Here is a 26,158-nt window from a genome sequence, read left to right as displayed (position 1 = left end):
AGAGTGCACCAGGATCCGTGCGCGAAAACCAACCCTGTGGTAAACTAGCATTTGAGTGGCCTGTGGAGCGTGAGGCACGAGCGTACACCAGGAACCGTGCATCAAAATCAGCCCTACGGAAAACCACCATCAAAATGTGTGCTGTGCAGCCTGAGACACAAGCACGCACTAGGATCCTTGTACGAAACCAGCATCAGAATGTGTGCTGTGCAGCCTGAGACACAAGCACGCACTAGGATCCTTGTACGAAACCAGCATCAGAATGTGTGCTGAGCTACGTGAGACACGAGCACGCACTAGGATCCTTGTACGAAAACCAGCATCAGAATGTGTGCTGAGCTACGTGAGACACGAGCACGCACTAGGATCCTTGTACGAAAACCAGCATCAGAATGTGTGCTGAGCTACGTGAGACACGAGCACGCACTAGGATCCTTGTACGAAAACCAGCATCAGAATGTGTGCTGAGCTACGTGAGACACGAGCACGCACTAGGATCCTTGTACGAAAACCAGCATCAGAATGTGTGCTGTGCAGCCTGAGACACAAGCACGCACTAGGATCCTTGTACGAAACCAGCATCAGAATGTGTGCTGTGCAGCCTGAGACACAAGCACGCACTAGGATCCTTGTACGAAACCAGCATCAGAATGTGTGCTGAGCTACGTGAGACACGAGCACGCACTAGGATCCTTGTACGAAAACCAGCATCAGAATGTGTGCAGAGCCGCATTAAACACGAGCATGCACCAGCATCTGCTCATGAAAAACAACCGTGTGGTAAACCAGCATCAGAATGTGTGCTGAGCCGCGTGAGACACAAGCACGCACTAGGATCCGTGTATGAAAACCACCAACAGAATGTGTCCTGAGCCGCGTGACACACAAGCACACACTAGGATCCGTGTATGAAAACCACCAACAGAATGTGTCCTGAGCCGCGTGACACACAAGCACACACTAGGATCCATGTATGAAAACCACCATCAGAATGTGTGCTGAGCCGCGGGACACACAAGCACGCACTAGGATCAGTGAAAAACAGCTGTGTGGGAAACCAGCATCAGAGTGACCTTTCAGGCATCAGATAATAGCTTACACCAGGATTCATGCATGAAAACAATCATTAGAGTGTGCTGTTCAGCGTTCGACACGAGAGTGCAGCAGGACCCGTGCATTAAAAACAGCCCTATGGAAAACCAACATTAGTGTTGGCTGTGCCACCTGAGGCACGAGCGTGCACCAGGATCAGTGTATGAAAACCAGCATTAGAGTGTGCTGTGAAGCATGAGACACAAACATGCACCAGGATCAGTGTATGAAAACCAGCATTAGAGTATGCCGGGCAGCGTGAGACACTAGCGTACACCCGGACCTGAGCGCGAAAGACAGCAGTGTGGGAAACCAGAATTAGAGGGTGCTGTGAGGAGTGAGACACGAGCATGCAAAAGGATCTGTGTATGAAAACCAGCATTAGAGTGTGCTGTGCAGCATGAAACACAAGCGTGCACCAGGATCCGTGCATAAAAACCAGCTGAGAGCATGAAAGCCAAGATGGCATCGGAACAGGAGTGCTCCTATGAGCGCTCTGAGGGTGGGGATCATTTACAGTGAAAATTGAATATGCTACTTACCAGTATGCATCTGTTCTTGGCATGTGGGCTGCTGACATTCATATCTGTGCATAGATCGCCGCCTAGTGTTGGGTCCGGATGATTGCACATTGTTGTCCTGGAAGAGTCTTCGAAGTATCACGAGATAGGTGGCTCCTCCCCTGGACTACAGTGCGCATGGGCATCCTCTCCATCCCCAGACTGTTTTTCGCCATTGTGGCAGTGATGGAGTAGATACAGTAAGTGATGACCATGCTATACAGTAATTCTGAGTGCTGCAGCCGCTACAGGCGCCGGGGAGGAGGGTGGGCGATATGAATGTCAGCAGCCCTACATGCCGGGAACAGATGCATACTGGTAAGTAGCATATTCAGTTCGAGGCATGTGGGCTGCTGAATTCATATCTGTGCATAGATTATATAGCAGTCCCTCCATTAGCGGCGGCTGCCCGTGTCAGCTGCAGCAGTCTGAAAAAGAGTTTTGAGAACAGCCTGTCCTACAGCTGCCGGCTGTTTTGAGTGTACATCTACACAGTAGTGTTTGGTAAATGTATGTATAGTGGACCATGTGGCTGCTCTACATATTTCCTGGCTATCCCTGCTTTGGAAATGGTGTTGCCCTTGTGTTGTGGAGAAAAGGCAACGAAAAGTTGTTTTGTTTTCCTAAAATCCTTTGTTCTGTCTATATAGTACATGAGGGCCCTCTTTATATCTAGTGTATGGAGCATTCTCTCTGCGACATTTTGCGGATTTGGAAAGAAAACAAGCAGTTCAATAGTCTGATTCATGTGGAACTGCAATATCACTTTAGGCATGAATTTGGGGTTGGTACGTAGTACAACCCTGTTTGCGTGAACCTGTATGAATGGCTCTTGAAAGGTTAGTGCCTGGAGTTCACTAACTCTTCTTAACAAAGTGATTGCCACTAAGAAAGCTACTTTCCAGGTGAGGAATTGAATCTCACATGAATGGAGAGGTTCAAAAGGTGGACCCATTAATCTGGTGAGGACCACATTGAGGTTCCACACTGGTGCCGGTGGGTGTCTTGGGGGAATCACTCGTTTGAGTCCCTCTAAGAAGGCTTCGATGGCAGGCACTCTGAATAAAGAGAGGTGCTGCCTGTTTTGAAGATAGGCTGCTATCGCGGTTAAATGTATACGTATGGAGCTGTATGCCAGATTGCATCGGTATAAGTGTAAGAGGTAACAGATGATGTTTTGAATGGATGCATCCAGCGGGTTAATGTGATTGTTGTTGCAGTAAATGACAAACCTTTTCCATTTAGCCGCATAGCAAGCTCTGGTTGTAGGCCTTCTGGCCTCCTTGATGATATCCATACATTCAGGTGGCAGGTTTAGGTAGCCAAACTCTAAGACTTCAGGAGCCAGATTGCCAGGTTCAGCTGTTGCGGATCTGGGTGCTGAATTTCGCCATGGTTCTGCGTTAAAAGTGCGGGTGTGATCTGCAGCCTTTGATGCGGCACCACGGAAAGTTCTAGAAAGGTGGTGTACCATGGTTGGCGTGCCCATGTTGGAGCAACTAGGATGAGTGTCAGTGAGTGTTGTCGCAGTTTGCGTGCCACTAGCGGTATTAATGGCGCTGGGGGAAAAGCGTACGCAAATCTGCCTGACCAGTTCATCCATATCGCATTGCCCTGCGATTGTGGGTGCGGGAACCTAGCGGCAAAGTTTTGGCATTTTGCGTTTTCCCTTGTGGCGAATAGGTCTATCTCTGGATGACCCCACTGTTGGAAGTACGGTTTGAGTACTGATGGATGTAGCTCCCACTCGTGCATTTGGTGGCTGTGTCTGCTGAGCAGATCCGCCATCTGGTTGTCTTTGCCTGGGAGGTGTTCCGCCATGAGGAACATGTTCCTTTGAATGGCCCACTTCCACATGCTCTGAGCCATATGAGAACTGTGGAGAGTGTGTTCCTCCCTGCTTCTGTATGTAGTACATGGCAGTCATGTTGTCCGTCCGGATCAACACGACTTTGTTGCACAAGTGTACTTTAAATGCCTTCATGGCTAGGAAGATTGCCATCAGTTCCAGAAGGTTGATGTGCATCTTCTTTTGCTGTGTCGTCCATAGTCCCTGCACTGTGTAATTGAGTACATGAGCTCCTCATCCCTGGAGAGAGGCGTCCGCCGTCAGTATTATTTGCGGAACAGGCTCTTGGAACGGTCGGCCCTTGCAAAGGTTTTGTGGATTCCACCAATGCAGAGAGTTGTATGCCCGACCGCTCACCAACACTAGGTCTGTTAATTGTCCTTGAGCCTGATTCCATTGACGTGCCAAGCACTCCTGAAGCGGGCGCATATGTAGTCTCACGTGCGGGGCTATGAAAATGCAGGAGGCCATTATGCCCATCAACTGCATGAACACTCGCGCTGGAAGGGAGTGTTGAGGTTTGAACTTTGTGATCAGCAGTTGCATGCTGTTGATCCTCACTAAATTTGGCTGAGCTGTGGCTGTCAGAGTGTTTATGGTCACGCCCAGGTACTGGCGTATGTGTGCGGGTTGAAGATATGATTTTGGGTAATTTAGTGAGAATCCTAGACTGTGAAGAAGGTGAATGGTGAGGGATATGTGGCTGGCACATTGCTGGGCTGACTTTGCCTGAACAAGCCAGTCGTCCAGGTAAGGGAAGACGTGAATGTGCTGTCTCCGTAGATGTGCAGCCACTGTTGCTAGGCACTTGGTAAAGACCCTGGGTGCCGTTGTTACTCCGAAGGGGAGAACTTTGAACTGATAATGGTGATCCTGAATAGTGAACCTGAGATATTTTCTGTGCGATGGGTGTATGGGTATGTGGAAACACGCATCTTTCAAATCTAGTGTGGCTAGGAAGTCTTCCTGACTGAGTAACGGTAGAACCTGCTGTAGGGTGAGCATATGGAAATGCTCTGACAGAATGTAGTGGTTGAGGGGTCTCAGGTCTAGTATAGATCTGAGAGATCCGTCCTTTTTTGGGATTAAGAAGTACAGAGAGTACACCCCTGTCCCTTGTTAGTTTACGGGCACTACTTCTATTGCACCTTTTTGCAGCATACTTAGTACTTCCTGCTGCAATAATGCCAAGTGCTCTACGGACATAGGACGGTGCTTTGGCGGTATGTTGGGTGGAGTGGACGTTAATTCAAGACAGTAACCGTACTGGATAATTTCCCTGACCCACCTGTCTGTGGTGATGGACTTCCAGACTGACAGGAACTGTTGGAGTCTCCCCCCGACAGGTGTTATGTGGTCGGGGGGCAGGGAGAAGGCGTCACTGTTTGTTTTTGGGGGAGGACCTGGTGTTGCCATACCCACGTCCTCTGCCTTTGGTGCTGGATCCACGATATCCACCTCTATTGTTTTTATCATAGGTACTTTGTGTACCCGCTTTATTGTACTGCTGATGGGACCCCTGACCTCTAGCTGCTCCTCTATTCCCGGGGCGACGAAAGGAGCCACTCCGAAACTGCTGCGACTGCAGAGCCCCCATTGATTTTGCAGTTTGTGTCTTTAATTTTTTCGAGGGTAGTGTCAACCTCGGGGCCTAATAAAAAGTCTGGGTTGACCGGTTGATTTAAGATATTGTTCTGAATTTCAGGTTTGAAGCCTGAGATTCTTAACCATGCGTGCCTCCTCAACATGACGCTTGTGTTGATCGCCCTTGCTGCAGTGTCGGCTGCATCCAGTGCGCATTTGATGGACGCATTTGTAAGGAGTTGTCCCTCTCAGATAAGGAGCTCTGCTGCCTCTTTGTATTCATCTGGCAAGTGTTGTAGCAGTGATTCTAGTGTGTCATAGTGTGACCTATCATAACGGGCCAGGAGTGCCTGTGTGTTGGCAATGCGCCAGATGTTTGCCGCTTGCGCTGCTATCCTTTTGCCTGATGTCTCCAGCACTTTGGACTCCTTGTCGGGGGGAGGAGCATCACCCGTTGTTTGTGAATGTGCTCGTTTGCGAGCATTAGCAACAACCATGGAGTCTAATGGTAACTGACCCTTAATGTACATAGGGTCTCCGGGTGCAGGCTTGTATTTTTTTTTTTCGATTCTGGGGTTCAACACCCGTGCCCTGGTTGTTTCTTTAAAAATGTCTTTTGCAGGTTTTATAACTCCCTTCAACATTGGCAGAGTTTTGACGGTTTTCTCAGAGGAGGCGAATGTGTCCACTAAAAAGTCTTCCTCTACAGTGTCAGAATGGAGTTCCACTCCATGATTGGCAGCAGCCCGTTCTATGAGGGCATTAAAGGCAGCAGTGTCCTCCGTGGGAGATGTCTTTATATTATAAAGCTGCGTGTCAGGAGTATCTGGTGCGTTACCCTGGTCGGTGGGGTCATCCCATGCCTGATCTGGGTCTTGCATGTGATCATCAGGATCGATATTCACCGGGTAGGTGGTGTCATCCCCTATATAGTCCACTCCGGCGTCTGCCTCTGAATGCGTAGGAGAAAAAGACGGTGGGTCCTTAAGGAAGGGTTGAAAGGTTTCATGAAGCACTGGTGCGGAACCTGCCGGCAGTTTTTGTTTCAAAGGAATTTTGTATGAGTCCAAACCCTTCTCTGGTGTGATTTTCCGCTTGCGGAGCATCAGCCTACCAGTGTCGGCGTCGATAAAGTGTGCCTGTGAAGGCTCGATATCGATTTGTCCAGTGGATAGTGACTGTGTTTGGTGGACATGTGTCCGAATTTCGAACATTTTCGGTGCCTTGGGCGGCGGCAATCCAAATGTGATGTGCGCAGGCGCAGAGTGTGCTTTTGCGGCCTTGTGCGTTTCGGGACCCGACGTAGGTTGAAGGGTTGCCCGGTCCCTGATGCGTTGCAACGACGCTGAGACCTGTTGCAAGGTGAACGCAGATGGCGCTTTGGAACTGATAGGCACCTTGGAGGCAGGCGTTGAAGCGGTATCCGACTTATTCCCAGTCTTTGGGTCGTCGATCCGAAGGTGGGTATCGACGCTCCTCGGAGCCGATGATTTTGCAGGCGCCGCACACTTTGATGTCGATGCAGACGGATCGACCACCTTGACCTTGGTGGGTTGGGCCGTAATCTTCGGTGCCATAGGCCGAGGTGCCTTGTGGGGACCGAGGGCCGCCTTCTTCAGCTCAGCGCCGGAACCCGTCGCGGTGAGCGCGGCACCGAAATCTCTTTTGGTGTGTTCGGTGCCGATGACCTGTGCCGGCGTCGAAGGAGTGGAGGGCTTCGAGGCTTCGATCCGATCGCAACCTGTTTCACTTTCGGTTTCGATGTAACCGGTGCGACGGACGGTTTCGGTTTCACCGAAGAAAATCCAGTCGTCTTCGATATTAATGGCTCCTGTGAAATGTTCGAGGCCGGGCCTTGAGGCGGGGCCGAAGAACTGTGCGACTGATCTTGGGTAAGGCCCGCAGGCGATCCCTCGACCTGAGCCTTATGACGACTTTGTTTCTCGGCCTCCGTATCGACGGGTTGGCCTAGCTCTTCGCTGGAGCTATCTTCCTCGGCCCCAAGGGCCTCATTGTAGTCTCCTACCTAGTCGACGACGTCTTCGTCCTCGAAGATCACCTCATCATCGTCTTCCGATCGGGATTCATGTGCGGAAGCGTGGCTGGAGTCTGTGTCTTCTACGCTCTCGGCTTCCTCATCCTCTGTGCTGAAGATGTTGACCTGGGCAGGCGCTGATTGCTGTGCCTCCAATCTCGCTGCCCGTCGATTCCGCAGAGTCTTGTTCGAGTGGAATCGGGCACAGGCCATACATTTCGACTCATCATGATCCGGTGAGAGACATTTGTTGCACACCGGATGGACATCGACGTGTGGGTATTTCGCATGGCATAAAGGACATCTCTTGAAAGGAGTCCTCGATTCCATCGTCGAGCGGTGATCGATGTTCGGACCGAATCGGATCCGAAAAGCGTAAAGAAGGTACTAAAACACAAAATAAACTGGTCGATACCGAACGCGAACAATACCGACGAGATCTAAAGGCCTTTTGGCCTTAAACTAAAGTTTCCGAACTTGAGCTAAGATAAGCACATCCGAACCCAATGGCGGAAAAAAACAATATAAGGATGGAGAGGATGCCCATGCGCACTGTAGTCCAGGGGAGGAGCCACCCATCTCGTGATACTTCGAAGACTCTTCCAGGACAACAATGTGCAATAATCCGGACCCAACACTAGGCGGCGATCTATGCACAGATATGAATTCAGCAGCCCACATGCCTCGAACCCTGAGTTACCGTGCCATCCAGCCCCCGAAGCAACCCCCAACGTTACCCCTAAGTAACCATCCTGAAGAAGCGTTACCTGGAAAGTGAAAAGTGGGAAGCGGACCGTTGCTACAGAGTTTGCCACAGCAGATTGTCGGAGTGGTACTGCACCATGTTTCCGGAGGAGCAAGGTGGGAAGGCTCTTAGCAGGGACAGTGCGGTCACCAGCCCGGTTAGAGCGGAGAGCGCTGAACACCCTTAACCTATCGCGAAGTGTCCTCTGCCCCGTTGACAGCAGAGGCACATTCCTACGACGAAACGGGCTACAGAGGCGCTGAGGAGAGCATCACACCGTTATTTTGGATCAGGAAGAGACGGGCTGCCCAGATGGCACGGGTGAGCTCACAGAGGAGATGACACGAAGCCCGGATTGAGCGGAGACAGCAAGGCCTGCCTCTCGGTCCAGTCTCGGCCTGGCAGCATTCATCGTCATAGAAGCCGCCTGTTTCCGCCGCATGAGACGGCCCCTTGATGAGCACTGGTAAGTGACGCATACTGATTCGACCACACAGGAGCCGTTTCGCCTCTACGGCGGACGACCGCGTTGCAGGGTGACCCCTGTGCTCATTAAGCAATGATTGGTTCACGCCCGACTATGCTCCATAGCCACCTGGAGTAGCAGAATGTGACATAATGACGACCGATGCACTGCTGTGAAACCTCTCTGTCCTGCCCCCCTTGTGTGGATCAGCTCATGATGTGATGCCAGAGGACCACCTGTTTCAACAACATTTGTACACTTGGGCCATCTTAGAGATGATACCATATCCACATCACTCGACATGCAACTTTGTCCCCTATCTGTAAGCCTGATCAGCCATCTTAGAGCCTCCTGCAATGCATGAATCACTGAAAGAAGAAGGCCTCACCAGTCCTCCCTCTTAACAATAGAAAGAGGACAGAAGTTAGAGCAGCGGCCATCTTGGCATGGGCACACTCTCACTAGCCCTTCACCACTCCAGATGAATGAAGATTGGAAATCCTCAGGGAGAATGGACTATTTCTGTTTTTGAGCAATTAGTTCCTCCACTAAATCAAATGGAATGCAGAACATATTAGTTGGGCTCAATATAACACCAATTGCAACCCTAAGTATATACATTTCTCATTCCACCCCCAGTCTCAAATACTCTCGTGGCACCGTGCTCTCATGGCTACAACCATCACCAGCCCTATTGAAGGATCACTTTCTCAAGTGGGCTTCAATGCCTTTAAGATTAATTACCCCCCCCCCAACCTCACCAAAAATGCTGCCAAGAAACTCAAACATAATATAATCAAACGTCACCCGATAATGCTTATATCAGATACATATTTCTGTATGTCCAATGGGAGCATCGTGAACGCCCTTATCTTCTTCACGAACAGAAGGTCCCAATGGAGGAGAACCCTCATATCCTCCTTTCAGGTCAAGCAGATAAGGAAAACACCTCATGGTAGGCTTTCCATAACTTCCTCTGCAATCTTCAAAGCCAACCTCACCATTACCATTCACAACAATGGGATCGTACTCACCCAATCATCACATCAAAATATAGAGCAGTGTGACAAATTTTATGAAGATTAAAAAATCACAGGCTAACAAAACAACTTCCCTGCGACAAGACCTAGCTCCAGCAACTACAAGGGCACCCCAAAGCTCTGCCCCCAGTCCCCCTTCCGATACATCTTCCCCCTCGCCCACCAAGCGACCTTCGTTCCTACCGGGTGGCGGATTGAATGCTCCACCTAATTTGCTGTCAGTAAGCCAGATGCTCAGCGTCTTCCCCTATCGGGTTGCCCTCCCAAGACATACTGCCCCCCCTCCCCCTCAGCCGTAGCTCTTTCAGCCTGGGTCTCACCCTCTAACCCTTCCTCATTGATTGAACTCTCAGGACCGACTTTGAGGATACACTCTTATCCTAACACACCTACTCACCATACGAGCATCTCCACTACACCACACCACTTAGCCTCTAACAACATTCCCTCCCCTGCCACGCCTTCCAATCAAGTAGGGGCCATATAAGTTTTTAATGATGCATCCCCTCCCCTGGACCCATATCTTACCTCATACGACTTTCACTAGCGTCCCCCCCTCCCCAGGACACCTCCCTCAGCTTCTTTCCTCAAACCAACACTCAGGCTTGATGGCACATCTGGACAAGCTATCTCTCCAAGTGAACGTTCTCACTAAAGAAGTCCATGAACTGTTAGCCCTCTCGCTTAACCACCTGCCCCAGCTCAATTCTCTGCGCTCCTCAAGGAAAATATCCACAGTCCCTGCCAGAGCACCCTCGGGCCTGGCCCAGCATACCTCTCACCCTATTTCCAGAACCCTACCCCTCCCTAACCACCCCTCTCGTCCTAAAAGAACGATAGTCGAACTTGTGTCCACTGAGATTTAGGAACTTCTCCTCTCTTACTCAACCACTCTAGAAATGGACAAGGTCCCTATGACCCAAACTCAAACCATTCTTGCCAACCCACACAGGGAACCCTAGTACAAACGCAGTCATAAATAGCGACAACCTCAAGCAAGTGAATATCGCCCAGGCTCCTACATCACACAAGCCCATAAGACTGAAATGTGCATTACTCAATTGTAGAACAGCTAACAACATGCCTCAGAGATCTTCAATCTCATCGAAAACAATGAACTAGATATGATCATCCTCACGGAAACATGGTTAAATCCTTTGTCCACCCACATTCTAGATCTCCTAGTGCCCCCAGTCACGACATAATCCGTCTAGACAGAACAACGAAACTCGGCGGTGGATTAGCTTGCATATACCGGAACACTATCTGTATCCCACATGGAGACCCCCTCCTCACCTTAATTTGAATACCTTTGTCTCAACATTTCTAGTAACCACATCTCGGTTTTCAAACTTCACACTTTCTACCACCCTCCTGGCGATAACTTCCTCTTCACTGAACACCTAATGGAAATTATATCTTCCAATGATGACCCATCAGTATCCCAAATATACCTTGGTGATTTCAACATCCACTGGTCCAAACCCAACGACCAAGCGGTGAGCTGCCTTAACACATTTCTATCTGACCTGGACCTTATCCAATTCTGTGATCGGCCAACTCACAACAAAGGAGAAATTCTGGACCTCATTATCTCGAAAGTCAGTCATCACATTGGAGGGCATTACCCCATGCGATTGGTCCGACCATTACAGCATCATCATCTTTATCAACAGGGAGGTGATACGGAAAATGGTCCAACCAAAGAAAATGAAACTGTGTAAAATAAACCTCAGGAATAGTAAAACGGACGGTCTAGCTATCCACTGTAAAAATGCCTTGTGTCCCCAAACTGACATGACTGGTGTACAAGATCTCACTGTTTTCTATAACTCAATTATCTCCGATATCATGGACTCAATAGGTCCTCTACAGCAAAAAAAATACCCCCTCAAAAATCTCCAAACCATGGTTGAACGGCAACCTAAACTCTGAACGCCACAACCTAAGGGCTGCTGAACGTGTATGGAGATCCAAACCCTCCATCTATCATCTAAAAGTCCTTAGATCGGTTAGGAGTACTTACAATAAAAAAATCAAGACGACTAAGGCTGATTACTTCAGGGTCCAACTCAGTCAAGCCTCAAATCGTCCCCAAAAACTTCCCCAATTGTCAAACAGCAATCAGCTATAGCACCCAAGCACTTCGAATCAACAGCCAACTCACCCTCCTGCAATGATCTGCCTATCTTCTTCACGGAAAAAACTAAGCTCATCAGTCTTGAGCTTGAATCTAAGAGGGCCCTACTTACACCATCGGTGAGTGCGGCTGACCATGCCCCCTCTGAGAGCCTAAAGCCACTTCTTATTAGCACCAAGAACATGGCCACCTGGAGCTCCTTCTCCCCCCTCAGTGAAAACGACATCTGCAAAACTCTGCTGAACATTAACTCCTCTAATCATTTCAGCGACCCTTTACCCTCGTCTGTCTTCAAAGAAATCAAGGGTGCCCTTATCCCCCTTTGGACAAAGATTGTCAACGCCTCCTTATCTCAAGGCAAGATCCCAGAATGTCTAAAAGCAGCTTGGGTCTCACCCGTTCCCAAAAAGCACGATGCGGACAGATCTGACCTCAACAACTTTCGTCCCATCTCCAACATCCCTACTCTGGCCAAGCTCCTTGAAAAATGTGTCCAATCGCAACTCTGCTCGCACATTGAGACTTTCACTCTCATGAAGCTACATCAATCTGGGTTTAGGAGCGGTCATAGTACTGAATCCGCGCTCCTTCACATCATGGATGACATCCTAAAATTGTTAGACCATAACGGATCCGGCCTACTAATCCTCCTTGATCTTTCTTCATGTGACACGGTTAATCACGATATCCTCATAACCATTCTGGAACACAGGATGGGCCTTTCCGGTCAGGTACTAAAATGGCTTGCTTCCTTCTTTCACAATAGAGTGAAGGTGAACCATAGGCTATCCCAAACATCCACAGTCTCCATGGGGGTCTCGCAAGGGTCAGCACTCTCTCCCATACTCTTCAATATTTTCCTGGAACCACTAGCGAGCGCTCTTAAATCAATGAACATTCTTTTTCATATGTACACGGATGATACGAAACTCTACCTGAAAATCAACTCGTCGGAAGACCTCATCTCACTCAACTCCTTGCTGAGGATTACCCAAAACGCCACATTAATTTTATTTCAACGATATTCCGGTTAGAAGATTAACTGGGACAAATCGCTGCTATATATCCTGAGTGGACGCCCTTCGCTCCTCCCGGACTGTGGTATTAAGACGGTTAGTGATGGCTTCCAATATTTAGGGATCTACATCACAATCGGCGAGGCGGTCTTTTATCAGCGCAACTTGCGGCCCACCTCTTTAACTGTTGAAGGCAGATGTACAGCATTGGAGGACCCTCCCTCTTACACTTAGGGCAGGATTACACTGGCGACTCCATTGTTTGACTCTTGTCGCCTGGATAAGCTTGGACGGCAACCCGGGTTTGACAAATGGGATTTGATTGGCCTGTCTAGGGTGGGCCACCTGTGGGCTAAGGGCGGTATAGTACCTTTCGCCGATCTGCAGCGACAATATCAACTACATGAAGGGGAAAAGTTTCGCTATCTTCAGGAGCGTAGTGTACTGACCAATGTGCTTTCTAGGGGCGAGGAGGTGCCAATGTCTTCCGCTTTGGGGGATAGGTTACTAGATGACTATCTCCCCAACAAAGCCATATCTCTCACATACCGTAAACTCCTCAATAACTCACCTGATCCCCTTGCAAAAGTCCGTACGAAATGGTGCTTAGACGTGGGTGAGAATTCGGATGAGGAATGGAGGGAGGCCGTAGCGTCAACCCGGGTGGTGGCGATTCGCTCCCGGTTTAAATTGATCCAACTCAAACTATTGCATAGGACCTACTACACAAGCTCCGTACTGGTCAAAATGGGTTTTTCAGTCTCCTCGTTATGTCCCCGTGGCTGCGGGCAGTGGGTACTGATTTACATCAATGGTGGGATTGTCCGACTATTCAACGGTATTGAGGGGAGGTCATTTCTATTTTATCTCAGATTTGCTATAAAGAAGTGGAGGCTTCTCCGAGATTGTGTCTTTTGAATATTTGGGATGCCACGGATCTTACTAGACCAGAACGATTATGGGTCACTTTGGGATGCATGGTGGCTAAACAGAATATCGCTCTAACCTGGAAAGGGGAGGGGGGGAATCCGAAACCGAATGATTGGGAGTCCGATATGGACTGGTGCATGCAGGCTGAGAGAGCGGTGTATGAGAGTAGAGGCTACCCGAGTAAATGGACGAGAATTTGGGTCCCCTGGAACAAAAGCAGAGGTTGGCTGTGTGCTCCTTTTAATGACGACTTCCCGTTTGCGGCTGATAATGAAACTTTGTAAACTGTGCTTCTTTGAAATTATTTGTGACTACGACTCCTTACAATAGGCTCCATTTGTTGTGTGTTAGGTAATGTCTTTAATTATTTTATTGATTATTTTAAGTTTTAAGGTCTTAATATGTAGTTTGAGTTAATTTGTATTTGTTTTGAATTTTGTGGTGTATTTTGTTTATTTTTTCATAAATAAAAAAGATTTTCAGGGGAAAAAAAAGAATCCAAGCACAGACCCTAACAGAGCCTGCCCCCTCCAACAGAGCATCAGCCACCAAGCCAGGAAGCCGCTGTGTCTACAAGTGTGTCTAGAGAGCCCAAGCACGAACAGCCTGCCCTCTCCAAAAGAGGGCCTGCCACCGAGCCAGGAAGCTGCTGCATGTACAAGTGGGTCTAGACAGTCCAAGCACTATCAGAGCCAGCCCTCTCCATTAGAGCACCTAACACCGAGCCAGGAAGCTGCTGCATGTACAAGTATGTCCAGAGAGCGGAGACACTAACAGAGCCTTCTATGGGACGACACGAGAGGCTGGCATCCCTCAGCTCTGCTTCTAGGGGCTTTACATCACCTGTGCTTTGCTGCCCTCCCACAAACACCTGTGCATTGCTCTGCCGCTCAGCACCCACCCTGGCTTTCTCCTCACTGCCCCTTCCCACACCACCAGTTCCTACCCCACAGTGTCTGCACTCTACCGCAAACCCCAGTCTACCCCTCCCACCATTGCCCCTCTCCCTCGCCACTTCATTCACAACCCTGACCCTCTGCTCCCACCCCTGCACACCCTGTGTTGGCTTCTCCTCGCCCAAGCCCTGGCTACTTACCCCTCACCTTGGCTAACCATAGTTGATCACATAGGAGACACCTCCTGGACATGCCAGCCATAGACCAGCTCACACAGCTATATAGAAACCACCATTGTATGAACACACAGGAGGCCCATCCTTGGAAATGGAAGCCATGGACCAGCTCATTCAGAATTGACACCACCATTGTATGAACACACAGGAGGCACCTCCTGAGACATGGCAGTCATGGACAAGCTCACACAGCTATGGACACCACCATTGTATACACACATAGGAGACAGCTCCTAGGACATGGCAGCCATGGACCAGCTCACACAGCTGTGGGCACCACCATTGTATAAACACATAGAAGACCCCTCCTGGGACATGCCAGCCATGGACCAGCTCACTCAGCCGCGGACACCACCATTGTATGAACACACAGGAGGCCCATCCTGGGACAAGGCAGTCATGGACCAGCTCACACAGCTGTGGGCACCACCATTGTATGAACACATAGGATACCCGGGCCCTCCTGGGACATACCAGCCATGGACCAGCTCACACAGCTATGGACACTTCCATTGTATGAACACACAGAAGACCCCTCCTGGGACATGCCAGCCATGGACCAGTTCACACAGCTGTGGGCACCACCATTGTATGAACACACAGGAGACGCCTCCTGGGACATGCAGCCACGGACACCCTCACTCAGCTGTAGACCCTACCACTATGAGCACACAGGATGCCCATCCTTGGACATGCCAGCCATGGACCAGCTCACTCAGCCGTGGACACCACCATTGTATGAACACACAGGAGGCCCATCTTTGGACATGGCAGCCATAGACCAGCTCACACAGCTGTGGGCACCACCGTAGTATGAACACATAGGAGACCCCTCCTAGGACATGCGAGCCATGGACCAGATCACACAGCTGTGGACACCACCATTGTATGAACGCACAGGAAACACTTCCAAGGACATGCAAGCCATAAACCAGCTCACTCAGCCATGGATCACAACAGTGTATGCTAAAGACTGGAAGTGCTTCCAGCACAGACCATGGACTATGCATAACCATCAAGCACAGTAAGGCAGGCCAGTGTGCCACATACACTTTCCCACCAGCTACCCAGGGTTTGTGCCAAAAGATTAAAACACTTCAATGAAAGATGCCATTTTGTCCCGGCAGAAAGAGCTCCCCTTTAAAAGGACTGGAAGGTGAAGTAACAGGACGATTCCTTCTTTAACTAGACACGTTCTTGATGAAGACCAGTGATGCCTGCGCTACTCTTTTGCTCCTTTGTAAAGCTCAGATGTCACTCTCATGATCATGTCAGACATCAGTGATGTAAGCAAACCCAACTTCTTCCCTTCTCCTTGGAGCGGGTGCAGGTGTTACCCTCAACCCACTTAAGCTAGACATCAGTGATGTGAGTGAACCCAAGCCCTTCCTTACTTCTTGGAGCTGGTGCAGCTGTCACCTCTCATGCTCACGTAACGTCAGTGATGAGAAGTGGAACGCAAAGTGAACCCAAGCCCTTCCTTACTCCTTGGAGCAGGTGTCACCCTCACCTCTTATACTCATGTGACGTCAGTGGTGTGAAGAGGTATGTGAAGGGAATCCAAGCCCCTCCTTACTCCTTGGAGCAGGTGTCACCCTCGCCTCTTAAGCTCATGTGAAGTCATTGATGTGTTGTGGAACTAACCCTTTATCCGCAGGTGTCACCCTCAACCCCCTCAAGCTAGACATCAGTGATGTGAGTGAACTCAAGCCCTTCCTTACTCCCTGGAGCCGGTGCAGGTGTCACTCTCACCTCTCATGCTCATGTGACGTCAGTGATGTGAAGTGGCACGCAAAGTGAACACAACCCCTTCCTTACTCCTTGGAGCAGGTGTCACCCACTCCTCTTAAGCTTATGTGACGTCATTGATGTGAAGTGGAACTAACCCTTAACCCTTGGAGCGGGTGCAGGTGTCACCCTCACCTCCTATGCTCATTGAACGTTAGTGATGTGAAGTGGAACCCACCTTTCTCCTTGGAGCGAGTGCAGCTGTCACTCTCACCTCTCATGCTCATGTAAGATCAGTGATGTGAAGTGGAGCTCACCCTTACTCCTTGGAGACGGTGCCGCTGTCACATTCACCTCTCATGCCCATGAGATACATCAGTGTGGAGAGTGAACCCAAGCCCTTCCTTACTCCTTGGAGCAAGTGTGGTGACTCACCTCTTAAGCTCATGAGACGTCAGTGATGTGAAGTGGAATGTTGAGTGAACCCAAGCCCTTCTAGGAGGGTGTGTCACACTTACCTTGCCCCAAAGAAGAACGTAAGCTATTCCAGACCTCCCCGGTTAGCCACCCATTGCGCCCTAGTCGGAGTGCCTAGTTCGAAGGGACATCTTTGTATCCAGCTCAGAGCGCTACAAACCCTACAACAGGAAAATTTCTTCGAAAGCCCAAAATGCATCACTACCAGCGACTGAGGTGGTGTCAGCACCTCTGTAGAGGCCACATGCTTTCCATGACCCCATTAAACGGTCATTATTGGATCACTGGGGAGGCAACACTCCCCATGAAATGGTCATTACTTCATCAAAGTCCTAATTTTGGGATAACAGATCACAACCATCGATTTCAGAGTCAAATACCAGATCATTTCGGATACAGAGACCGCTGTTAATTAACCGTCTATTTCACATTGGGAGGGGGCAGCATGAGGCCTATGGGAGGGTACCACGGGCAGCACGTGAGGTGGAGGCACAGATTATATGGGAGGTGGAGGCACAGGTTGTACTGTAGGTGGCAGCATGGGATATACGAGAGGTGGCACCAAGGGCAGTATGGGAGATGGAGGCACAGGCGGTATGGGAGGTGGCAGCTTGGGAGGTATGAGAGATGGCAACAGACATATGTGAGGTGGTAGCACGGGAGGTGGCAGCACAGGAAGTATGGGAGGTGGTGGCACAGGAGGGATGAGAGGTGGCAGAATAGAGGCAGTCAGGACAGTATGAGAGCTGGCAGGAAAGGAGGTAGGAGCATAGGACGTATGGGAGATTGTGGAATGGGAGGTGACGACACAGGAGATGGCAGCTTGGGTGGTATGAGAGGTGGCAGCAAGGGAGGTTCCGTCAGAGGAGGTGCTGATAAGGGAGGTATGGGAGATGATGATGCACAATGCAGCACAGGCAGTATGGGTGAGGTGGCAACACGGGGACAGTAGTAAGTGAGAAAGAGGGATGACAACAGTTCTCTTACTGCTGAGGACCGGCATGCAGATTAACCCTTAATTACTATTTTTGTGTGAGGGAAGACTTGTCAGAGGCAGCTGGCTTTAGTGAGTCACTGATATACCGTTACCCTCCCGCAGGGTGCCCACCCCTGGAGCCTGAGCGAAGCCTTTACTTTAGACCTGTGAGGAGAACCTGCAGCGAAGATCCTTCTAACCAGCCTTCCCATTGGAAGATTTCAGGCCCACGCACATAACATTTGGCCAGGACTCTTCTTACCAGTCTCCCGTTTGGAGGACTTCAGGCCGCGTAGAACCTCTGTCCAGGACCCTTCTTACCAGTCTACCTATTGGAAGATTCCAGACCCACGCATGGAATGTCCAGCCAGGGCTCTTCTTACCAGTCTTCCCATTGGAGGATTCCAGGACCACGTAGAACCTACAGCCAAGACCCTTCTATCACGCCTTCCTATTGGAGACCAACATCTTAAAGTGATGGCGTGCATCTTGTTACCAAAGCCAAACGTTAGAACTGAAAGCACTGGCGTACATAAGCCGACCCCCAGAGAGGTGATGTAGAGTACTCCCACCACAGATGTGTCAGGCTGTCAAAAGGATTATGTTCAAACCACAGCAAGCGGAGGAGAAGGTGCCTGGGCCAGGTGCACAACATGCTTCGCCTTGAGTAGAATAGCCAACACTGAACTGATACTACAGAGAGTCTGTAGTGTTGCAGAAGGCAAGAACGCATGCAGACTTCTGGGGCCCTGGTCTCCTGGAACTGTCCATAGTTAGGTAAACTCGCAACTAATTTCTTGCAAGATTCCCAGCCGAAGCACTCTTGGAACAAAGCACCCATGGGCCATGGCAGCCAGAGTGCTAGATGCACACTTTCGAAGAACTGCTTTGTCCGAAATACAATCCACACAGCCACGGGCGATACCAGTGAACGACAAACGCATATGGAAAGCACCAGTATGGTCCCAGTTGAGAGTAATTTACTAAAACTATCAAGAGGTCTAGACAAACGAGAGCTAAAGCAGCCGTGAGCTACACCTAACAGCCAATGTCACTGCTTGTATCCTGTCTTGGCCTCACTAGACTGAAGGAACTGCCCCCAAACGCTACCTTCCAACCATAGAAGGGACTTGCAACTCAAACAACTTCAGCAGTCAGAATCAATAACGAACTACAAGCGAAAGACAACAGTGGAAATTACAACAGTAATTGTAGACAAAACATTAACACATTAGAAAAAATATGCAGTATGACCAACTATATTTTAATACTAAACGATTTACACAAACACAAAGCTACCTCTAAAGGAGCTTGAACATGGGTAAAAGACAAAGGAATGTAAATACAATGATTGCATAGTTTTTAGGTCTGCCTACAGACAGCTAGCTACTGATTGCAGGACAAATGGTGGACAGTAACAGTTGGCTTTGGGTCATCCACCGCTTCCCACTGGCGGACTTTTGCTTGCTTCCCATTACTGTGGGCCTCTCACTGAACATACCTTCCTTAACATACGTTGGACAGGATAACCTATCCTTCCACAGCTTAAACCGGGGGGACAACTTTTTTTTTGTTCCAGCACTTTTTAATGTACATATTCCCTGACTAAACTCCCTGCATCGTACTACACTGGGCCAGGATGACGTGAGTGGGTGTACTGGGGCCGGCATCTGCTCGCCCTCCTCACCTGCTGCTCTGTGCTCCCATCACAAGCACAGACTTCATCTGCAACGTCCCATGCTGGCACAGGGCAGGGCAGTCCTCTGACTCAGGAGGTTCAAGAAATAGAAGTACAAAAAGGAATTGGGTGGCACAGGCACGTCACACTCGATGTGTATATTTGCATATTGTATGTGAATCAGCTCTCAGGATGCCATTTCCATGCTACTCTCAAAGGCAAGCGCCATCGCCTGGCATCGCGTGCGCGCCGCTTGAAGTGTTGAAGTGGGTTTCTCCTTTCAGTGTCCCTTCTCCCTTCCTGCTGCTCTTTTACATTTCTGATTTTGTTCCTATTTTGCCTGTCATTACTCTCTTCTGGCGGACGGTCTTTGCACACCGATGCCAAGGGTCAGAGATGGGATGAACAAGAGTCCAGATAGTATCGAACAGGGATCTAAAACAGACTGTTCAAGTTACAATACCTTGCTTTTATTTTGTCTATGAAACATACCATTTCTTGCATTACACGAGTTTCGCAATGCATTAGAGGCAATTGGAGGCAGGTTCTGGCACCAAATATCAACACCACACTTACTCTTCCTGTAAACAATGATTTGGAGACACAAAGACTTGTGCAAGCATGGGCCGACCCAAAGATCAGGCCGTAACGTGCTAATAATACATGTTCAACAAGCATGGGCCGACCCAATGATCCGGCCCTGATGTGCTAGTACATGTTCAACAAGCATTGGGCAAACCCAATGATCTGCCTCGAATGTGCATACATGTTCAACAAGCATGGGCCGACCCCATGATCCAGCAGTAATGTGCTAATACATGTACAATAAGCATGGGCCGACCCACTGATCCAGCCATAATGTGCTAATACATGTTCAACAAGCATGGCCCGACCCAATGATCTACCTCGAATATACTAATACATGTTCAACAAGCATGGGCCAACCCAATGATACATCCGTAATGTGCTAATACATGTTAAACCAGCACGGGCCGAACCAAGTATCCAGCTTGAATGTGCTAATTTTATTTATTTATTTATTCAGTGTTTCGTATTGCGCGAACTTGACCCCGTAGGGTATCAGAGCGCTTCACAGTTCAGAACAGGGTAACTTTTCTGGTACATAGTCCTGTATAGCATTTAATATATTCCAGTCCTGTTCAAAGTTGGCACATCTATTTCTTTTGACAACTGCTTTAGTACGTATGCAGGCTGTAACATTAGAGGGACCATGACCTCGAAGGAAGCAAGTTGTGTCCTAGAGCGAGAGTATTTGGGCGAGCCATGTGCGGATGCTCTGTAATGCTTACGGTAGGAATTTACTCATTAAGAAGATCTTAGTTTCTTTCTTGAATCTTGCGTGGTTGGTTAGCCTTCTGATGTCTGGAGGTAGTGAGTTCCATATTCTCGGTGCGGCACCTGAGAACGTTCGGTTGTAAATTGTTTTTTTTTTGCGGAAAATCGGTGGTTTCGGCACTAGGTCTCTGGCGCACCTTGATGGTCTGTTTCCCCCAGAAATCACCAGTTTCTGCGCTAGGTATCTTGGTGACTTAATGTGTAGAGCTTTGTGTGTTATGCACGCCAGTTTGAGCTGAATTCTGGCTTCATAAGGTAGCCAGTTCCGTGCTTTCAGGTGAGGAGAGATGTGGTCGAATTTTTTTGACCGTTATGAGCCTTGCGGCTGCGTTGACGTAGGCTTTTAGCGGTGCTGTTGCAATTTTGGGGAGCCCAGAAAGTGTTGTGCGTCCATATTCGATCCTAGAGATTACTAATGCTTTAACTGCCATTTTGAGGTCTGCCGTTTCGATGAAAGGTTTCAATTTCTCAACGTAGCTCAGGTGAAATCTTGCACTTTTAGCCAGCGTGTTAATGTGTGACTGCATGTTTAGGCTTTGGTCTAGCGTTATTCCTAGCGATTTGGTTGAATCTACAATGATCGGGGTGCTATTGAGGGCGGTGATCAAATTGGTCCATTCTTTTATAATCTGAGTGTCATCGGCGTACATGCGGAAGAGTATGTTCGCACGGTGGAGTATGTCCGTTAGTGGTTCCACATATAAGTTGAATAGTGACGAGGAGAGGGTTGATCCTTGTGGAACCCCTATCTGGATGGTGAACGATGTTGACAAGTTCTTATTCACCAGAAATCTTTTGTAATCTGTTCCTCAAGTAGGACTTGAACCATTCAAGAACGTTCCTGGAAAAACCCATCCTGTTCTTTAGACGTTCTAGCAACATTTCATGGTTAACTGTGTCAAACGCGGATGATAAGTCAAGCAAGATTAACAAACATGCTTTGTTTTGGTCTAGAGCGAGTAATGCATCGTCTACTATGTGCAGAATTAAGTTTCCGTACTATGGTTTGGTCTAAATCCTGATTGGCAATCGTCTAGTAGTTGGAATTTAGATATGTGCTGACTTATTTGTTGCTGAACACATTTTTCAATCACTTTAGCTAATAGGGTAATGTTGGATACTGGCCGAAAGTTGCTAGGTACAGCGGGATTCTCTGTCGGGTTTTTTAATGATAGGAATGACTTGTCCCATTTATAGACAGTCTGGGAAGGATCCTTGAGACAGGGAAGCATTGACTATCGATGTCAGGCTGGGGATGATCTCCTTGTCTATGTACGGCATAAATTTAGCAGGGAGTGGGTCATTGGAGTGATTGTTAGGCTTAATGGCCGACAGGGTTTTCAGGATGTCGTTTTGGTCATATAGCTCAAAAGTGGACCAATGAGCTTCGTTTTTGGGTAAAGAGTCGTTGGGCATTGGTGGACTATTTGGTTGAGAGGCCTCCAATGTAGAAGCTGCTGACTTAAAGCTCGCATTCCAGGGACGTGGCCTTGGATGTAAAGAAATTTGCTGATTCCTCACAGCTAAATTGACATTTTGTTGCTTCCAGTGCAGATTTGTACGTTTTGTTTGATCGTTTAACCAATTCAAATAGTTTCAGAGGTCTGTTTTTCGCACTTTCCAATTCCGTTCTGAAGAATTCTTTTTTTGACTTCAGAATATTTTTATTGTAGGCGCTTCTGGTTTTTCTTAGCAGTTTTAGCTGTGGGGATGACGGTAGCTGCCTGAATTGCCTTTCTGCTAGTCTCAGTTTACGTCTTTCTTCATTTAGTATGTCCATGAACCAGGTTTTGTTTTTCTTTGTCCAATGTTCGCTTTAGTTTTAATGGTGCAATGGTGTCCATTATCTGCGACATCTTCGCATTGTAGTGCTCCATGAGTTCGTTGGCGTTTGTCATATTCCTGGGAGGGGAAAGATCTTTCCTGCATAACAAAGCCAGTTTCTCCTTGTCCATGTTCCTTGTGGTCCTCACCCATTGTTTGGGTTTGATTGGTTGAGTGGTTCTTTTCTTTAGTATTCTGGGAATTTGGAAGGATATTATGTGATGATCTGACCAGTCACAAGGCATGATTGAGCTTAAGCTTACCGCTTTATCTTTGGATATGATCCAGTCTAGTGTGGAGCTTTTCACACACGTTGGAAGCGTGCAGGCTTGCACTAGGTTTTGGTCTGCTAGGAAGTCTTTGATGATGTTTACCTGGCTGTCATTAGGATTGTTCCAGTGTAAATTGAAGTCTCCTAGGAATATGTCATTGGAGTGTGGGGAGGTGTTTGCTGTGATGATCTCCATTAAGTGGTCGATAGAAGGTTCATTCTTGCCTGGGGGGGTGATAGAATGCATGAACCTTGCATAGCTGTTTCTTGTTGTTAACTATGGAGAGTGCGGTGGTATACGCATGGGTCAAGAGGGTCGGCGGGCAATGGAGTAACCAACAGCTCCGAGCGATGAATAACTGCAATACCACCACCTATTTTCTTTAGCCTGTCTTACCTCACAATAAAATAGTTAGGGGGCACCAGTAGATCCAAGCACAGCGAGGAAGATTCTGTGAGTCATGTTTCCGTTAGGATCGCGATGTCCATCTCCTGACTCAGGATAAAGTCAGCGATGTCCGACACGTGTTTCACTGCTGAGCAGCAGTTGATTAGTAGCCCCGTGATCTTTGTCTGAGAATCCTGGATGGGGTTTTGCTTTAGGTTGATTAGTGTTATTTGCTTTAGGTTGTTCGCAATTAATTTTAGGTCACTAGGCCTGACTTCTCTGAAGAAGTTGATTGGGGCGAAGTTGATTATATGTACCTTGTTCTCGTTGCAAGGGTTAGTTGTGGCAGTTGACGTCTTGTAGGATTGCAGTAGTACTTGTGTTTTCTCTTCCGATAGGTAGCTAGGGAGTTTTTGGGGTCGATTATGTCCGTTTGATAGCAACATTGGTGGTGTTTTTATGTTTTTGTGTAGTGAGAGTACTGTCTCTTGCATATTTTTTTAATTTGGAGTGTGCGTTTTCTGTGAGGTGCTCAATATTTTTCAGATCCAGTATCGCTTTGAAAATGGTTTGTATAATGTTGCTGGATTTTGGCTTCCGAGTAACTGGGATCCGACCTCTGGGGGAGGTATGAAGGCTTTTTAATAGAATAGGAGTTGGGCTCCTGCTGTCTGGAGAGTTGAATGTACGCGGAGCGGTGAATGGTGGTTGGGTGGCTGTTATAGAATAATCCCCTATGTTTGGTGGTGTAGCAGACTTTCTCGATTGTCTTCCCACTATTTCTTGATGAATGTGGCGATTGTTTCCCGGCATGGACATTGACATGTTTGCACGTTGCGCTGGACTTTGTCTTTCGTTGAGGGATGTTGATGAAGGATTCATCGTGACCTTCGGTGCTAGGCCCATTAGTTCTGAGGAGCACCTGTTCGGCTCTGTTGCTTTTGTTGGGGAAGGGTTTGACCTCTGTGGGATCTCGGTCTTCTCATGTTCCTCTCTCGGAGTTGCATTTTTGTGGTGTGTAATTGAACTAGCGCCGGGGCTTTGTTGGTTCCTCGTATGAGTGGAATCTTCGACTTTTTCTTTAAGTGTGGAGAAGTTTTCATCAAATTTGTTTAGATCCTTGTCCTTTGCTTGAATGAGTACTATACCATTTTTATAGATTGTTATATGCAGAGCAGCTCCTAGTCTCTGCGAGTGAGCGATCAGAAGCTTAACGCAGTATGGTATGTTTTTTATATTTTGTGACTTCAATAGTTCGGTTATGGTCAAGCGCCATTTTGCCAGCTTTCTTGTGAAGAATATAAGGTAATTGACCAATATGCCCTTTTTATGTTGAAGTAAGGGTCTGAGATCAGTGTCTGTGTTTTTTTTTCATTAAGTTGTGCTTAAAAGTCTTCGCTGCATTCATGGAGATGTTGGGAGGGTAAATTATGTTGTAAGTTCTTTCCTGCTGCTTTTAAGTATCCTGCCATTTTTTTTCTTTTACTTTACTTCTTCTAGTTGTTCTTGTTCTTTTTCGTCTTCTCTATCCTATAATTATCTCTTGTTATCCTTCCTTCTGTTTTTTTTCTTATGTTTCTTCCTCTTTCTATAACATGTATTGGTCAATACCTGTTGAATGATTCTGTAGGCTTGATACATATTCAATCCAATGATCTTGCTCTAATGTGCTAAGACATGTTAAACAAGCATGAACCGACCCATGATCCGGCTCGAATGTGCTAAGACATGTTCAAAAAGCATGGGCAGACCCAATGATCCGGCTCGAATGTGTTAATACATATTCGATCCAATTTGCTAATACACAGTCGATCCAATGATCCTGCTCTGTGCTAATACATGTTCAACAAGCATGGACCGAGCCATGATCCGGCTCGAATGTGCTAATACATGTTCAACAAGCACTGGCAGACCCAATGATCCGGGTCTAATGAGCGAATACATGTTAAAAGAATGCACAAATCATCTTTTTAGCAGTAGCACTTAAAAGTCGACCTATTGGCATTACTAATGACTTTCTTTTTCTATTGCAGATGCTTTTCAGCATCGGTAACAGGCGTTTGCAAAGCCAAAACAACAATCAGCACCTTCGTAAGGCGATACCTTTTGGCTTTGCTAATGCGTGTTTATTACCACACACAGACATATATATATACACATAGGGCCACACGTGAAGAAGTGCTCTTCCCTACCTGTGTCCTCTATAAAGTGTACACATTTCTCCACGAAGAGTGGCACGGGTTTCTCGGCGCTCACCAGGCTCTGCAGGGGCTTCCCAAAGTAATCACTCACCCAAATGTTGCGATGCTTGAAATGCCTATGTCCCTTTTTCTGAAACAAAGAAAATAAAGGTTTTAGAAAAATGGTAGGCTCAAGCTACAAGTCCAAGGCATAGACAGTCTATTGTAGATGAACTTCCACACAGGACAACGTGGAACATGCAAAAGACACAGACTTCCTGACTCCGTGAGCGATCACTCACTATCTCAACCACTTGGCACCAAAGACAGGACTTTCTAATCACACAGCGCCTGGACTCCTCTTCTATGGTCAGAACAGCACTTGTGTAGACAGGTGGGGTGCAGAGCCTAGAGCCAAACTGGGGCTACCTTTAGGGTGGTTGACTTCCCATTATAATTTCACAGGATACTGCTCTCGGGAGGAGACATAGCGTGCACGAAAACAGCAGGAAATGTTTGTTGGGATTAAGGGGTACCACGCACTCTGCCCAGTAACTACCTGCTAGTACATGGCCTGGTCCCACCACGCATTCTGCCCAGTAACCACCTACTAGTACACAGCCTGGTCCCACCACGCACCCTGCCCAGTAACCACCTACTAGTACACAGCCTGGTCCCACCACACACCCTG

General features: G+C 48.1%; 1 protein-coding gene across 1 annotated transcript in view; it reads right to left on the bottom strand.

The window, feature by feature from the left end:
- The window catches only part of ARHGAP5 (Rho GTPase activating protein 5), a 570,224-nt gene that overhangs the window by 286,302 nt on the left and 257,764 nt on the right, over positions 1-26,158 (bottom strand). The window contains exon 3 of the mRNA XM_085627411.1: positions 25,480-25,618. Within this exon, the coding sequence (XP_085483537.1) occupies positions 25,480-25,618 (139 nt within the window). The remainder of the gene's footprint in view (positions 1-25,479; positions 25,619-26,158) is intronic.

The sequence above is a fragment of the Triturus cristatus genome, chromosome 9 (assembly GCF_964204655.1).
Source record: "Triturus cristatus chromosome 9, aTriCri1.1, whole genome shotgun sequence".
Lineage (NCBI taxonomy): Eukaryota > Metazoa > Chordata > Amphibia > Caudata > Salamandridae > Triturus > Triturus cristatus.
The sequence above is the reverse complement of the archived record's forward strand: the minus strand, read 5'-3'. Positions and strand labels throughout refer to the sequence as shown.